At 38.8% G+C, this 2,168-nt stretch overlaps 1 protein-coding gene across 1 annotated transcript; it reads left to right on the top strand.

The window, feature by feature from the left end:
• Positions 1–227: 227 nt before the first annotated feature.
• Positions 228–1,305, top strand: LOC121968268 (transmembrane protein 45A-like). Its single transcript, XM_042518715.1, has one exon. The coding sequence runs from the start codon at positions 297–299 to the stop codon at positions 1,170–1,172; it is 876 nt and encodes a 291-aa protein (XP_042374649.1). The 5' UTR covers positions 228–296; the 3' UTR covers positions 1,173–1,305.
• Positions 1,306–2,168: the final 863 nt, after the last annotated feature.

The following is a 2,168-nucleotide window of genomic DNA, read 5'->3' as shown; positions in this document are numbered from 1 at the left end:
ATGCATACAGTTTGTCCACTTCATCTTGTAGGGTTCTAAATGAAGCAATTCCGTTGTCTTTTTCTTCCACTAGAATTATTATTGCTACAAAATTTAAAGTTCGCACGTAGATCTCCACCAATAATTAAAGGCAATAATAATGTTGTGGCACTATCTCCTTTCCTTTGACTGCACGTCCTGAATGTGATCGTGCATGAACTTAAACAATTTATAAATCGATGAGGAGAATAAGGAGCATGCATCGAATTAAGGGTTTGCTCATCCAAACCAAACATAGGCGTAAATAATAAACTTCCATGGGAACCTTGCTGGGTCATGTCGTCCCTGGCCTCGCCTTCACTATGCTAGGCCTCTGGCACACGCTCAACACTACCAAATCCTGCAATCTCAACGGCCCTTCCACCTTCTCCTCCACAACTTGGTTTCCTTCATCCACTCTCAAACACTTAGAGCTCTACCTCCTCATCTCCTTCGGCCTTCTTGCCGCCGTCCTCCAACTCCTTGACTATCCCCGTTTTGCCTTCTCCTTCCAACCCAACAATTTCGAGCATGCCACCATGTTCCTCCATGTCATAATCTATGCCTCTGTTGCCCTCGCTGCTGACTCAGCCTCGCCCTCCCACGCAGGGCTGGTGGGCGCGCTGGCCGCTTCTGTCTTCGGGCAAGAATTCTTCTTGCTGCACTACCACTCGGCAGACCACACCGGGCTCGAGGGGCACTACCACTGGCTTCTCCAGCTCATAGTCGCCGCATCTGCACTTGCCACAGTCATGACAACTGGATTCCCCGGCAGCTTCGTGGCCACACTGGTGAGGTCGGTGTCGGTGCTGTTCCAAGGGGTGTGGTTCATGGTCATGGGGCTCGTGCTGTGGGTTCCGGCACTGGTGCCAAAGGGGTGCTATGCCGTGTCTTCGCCGGAGCGTGGCCGTGGCGCGGTAGCATGCCACACGGAGGAAGCAAGCATGAGGGCGGTGACATTGGCGAACATGCAACATAGTTGGACGCTGGCTGTGATATGCATCTTTGTAGCCTATCTGTGTCTGAGGCCGATGCCGAGCGTGAAGTCGCCACAGAAGTACAGGAAGCTCGAGGAGCCACCAGTTGGCACTCTGGAGATAAGTCATGAATACTCTGTTTCAGAACAACTCAAACAGGTCCCTGGAGCCTTTTAAGACATCGATGTCCTAAGTAAACCGATCGATGCTTTGCAATTCTATGTATACCTCGTAGAAGACTTAGTGGCACTACTACTTTTGTTCTACTATGAGAATCTTGTCCCAATAAATATTAGATAATTGCCGTTAATAAGAGTGTTATAATAAACAGAAATAAAAAAAACTAAAAACTAAAAACTAAAAAAAAATTTATTAAATATATAAGATTGCAAATTAAAAATACATTTTAAAAAGGAAAATAATTTTAAATTTTATAAGCGTGAATAATAATTTCATTATATGCAAATAATATATTATGACTTTCCAACAAAATATAACAAAAATAATATAATAATAGATATATTTTGCTTTTCTTTTTTAATATCATCTAATGATAATATCTTAAAATAATAAATTACTATTTCACTGATATAATTATTAATTTAATTGATTGATCATTTAATATTGTCATTAATAATTTTATGGTGAGCTATCCATTGATAGAATATATGGTAAATTTTCGAACCACGAAGTTCTGAAATGATTAAATAACGTATCCAAGTTATAAAATTTTCAAATCACATATGTACACATTTTTGCCTTTTCCAATTTACTCCAATCAATTGTTATAGCATAATAATTAATTCAGGCACAGATATAATAAAAAAAATTTGACAAACACATAAGAGTTGGTTCCATATCATTCTAAACTCTTTAGGTCCATCAACCGATTTTGATCGAAATCGATTGATGAATCAAAAGAGTTCGAAATGACATGGAACTAGATCTTATATTTTTATCTAATTTTCATAATTATATTAATGCGATCGAAATTGGTTGATAGACCAAAAAAGTTCAGAATGACATGGAACTAGGTCTTATATGTTCGTCTAATTTTCTTAATTATATTTATGCCCTCAAACATCAAATTGATAAAAGACATTGAGAGTAATATTTTTTTAACACATTCATGTTAAAAAATTATTTCTCTCAATATGACAAGACAAAATAACA

The sequence above is a fragment of the Zingiber officinale genome, chromosome 3B, assembly GCF_018446385.1.
Source record: "Zingiber officinale cultivar Zhangliang chromosome 3B, Zo_v1.1, whole genome shotgun sequence".
In the NCBI taxonomy this organism is placed as follows: domain Eukaryota; kingdom Viridiplantae; phylum Streptophyta; class Magnoliopsida; order Zingiberales; family Zingiberaceae; genus Zingiber; species Zingiber officinale.
The sequence above is the reverse complement of the archived record's forward strand: the minus strand, read 5'-3'. Positions and strand labels throughout refer to the sequence as shown.

What these genes read in the sequence shown, in the direction of transcription:
- LOC121968268 (XM_042518715.1), top strand. Translation starts at nt 297, where the DNA reads ATGGGAACCTTGCTGGGTCATGTCGTCCCTGGCCTCGCCTTCACTATG.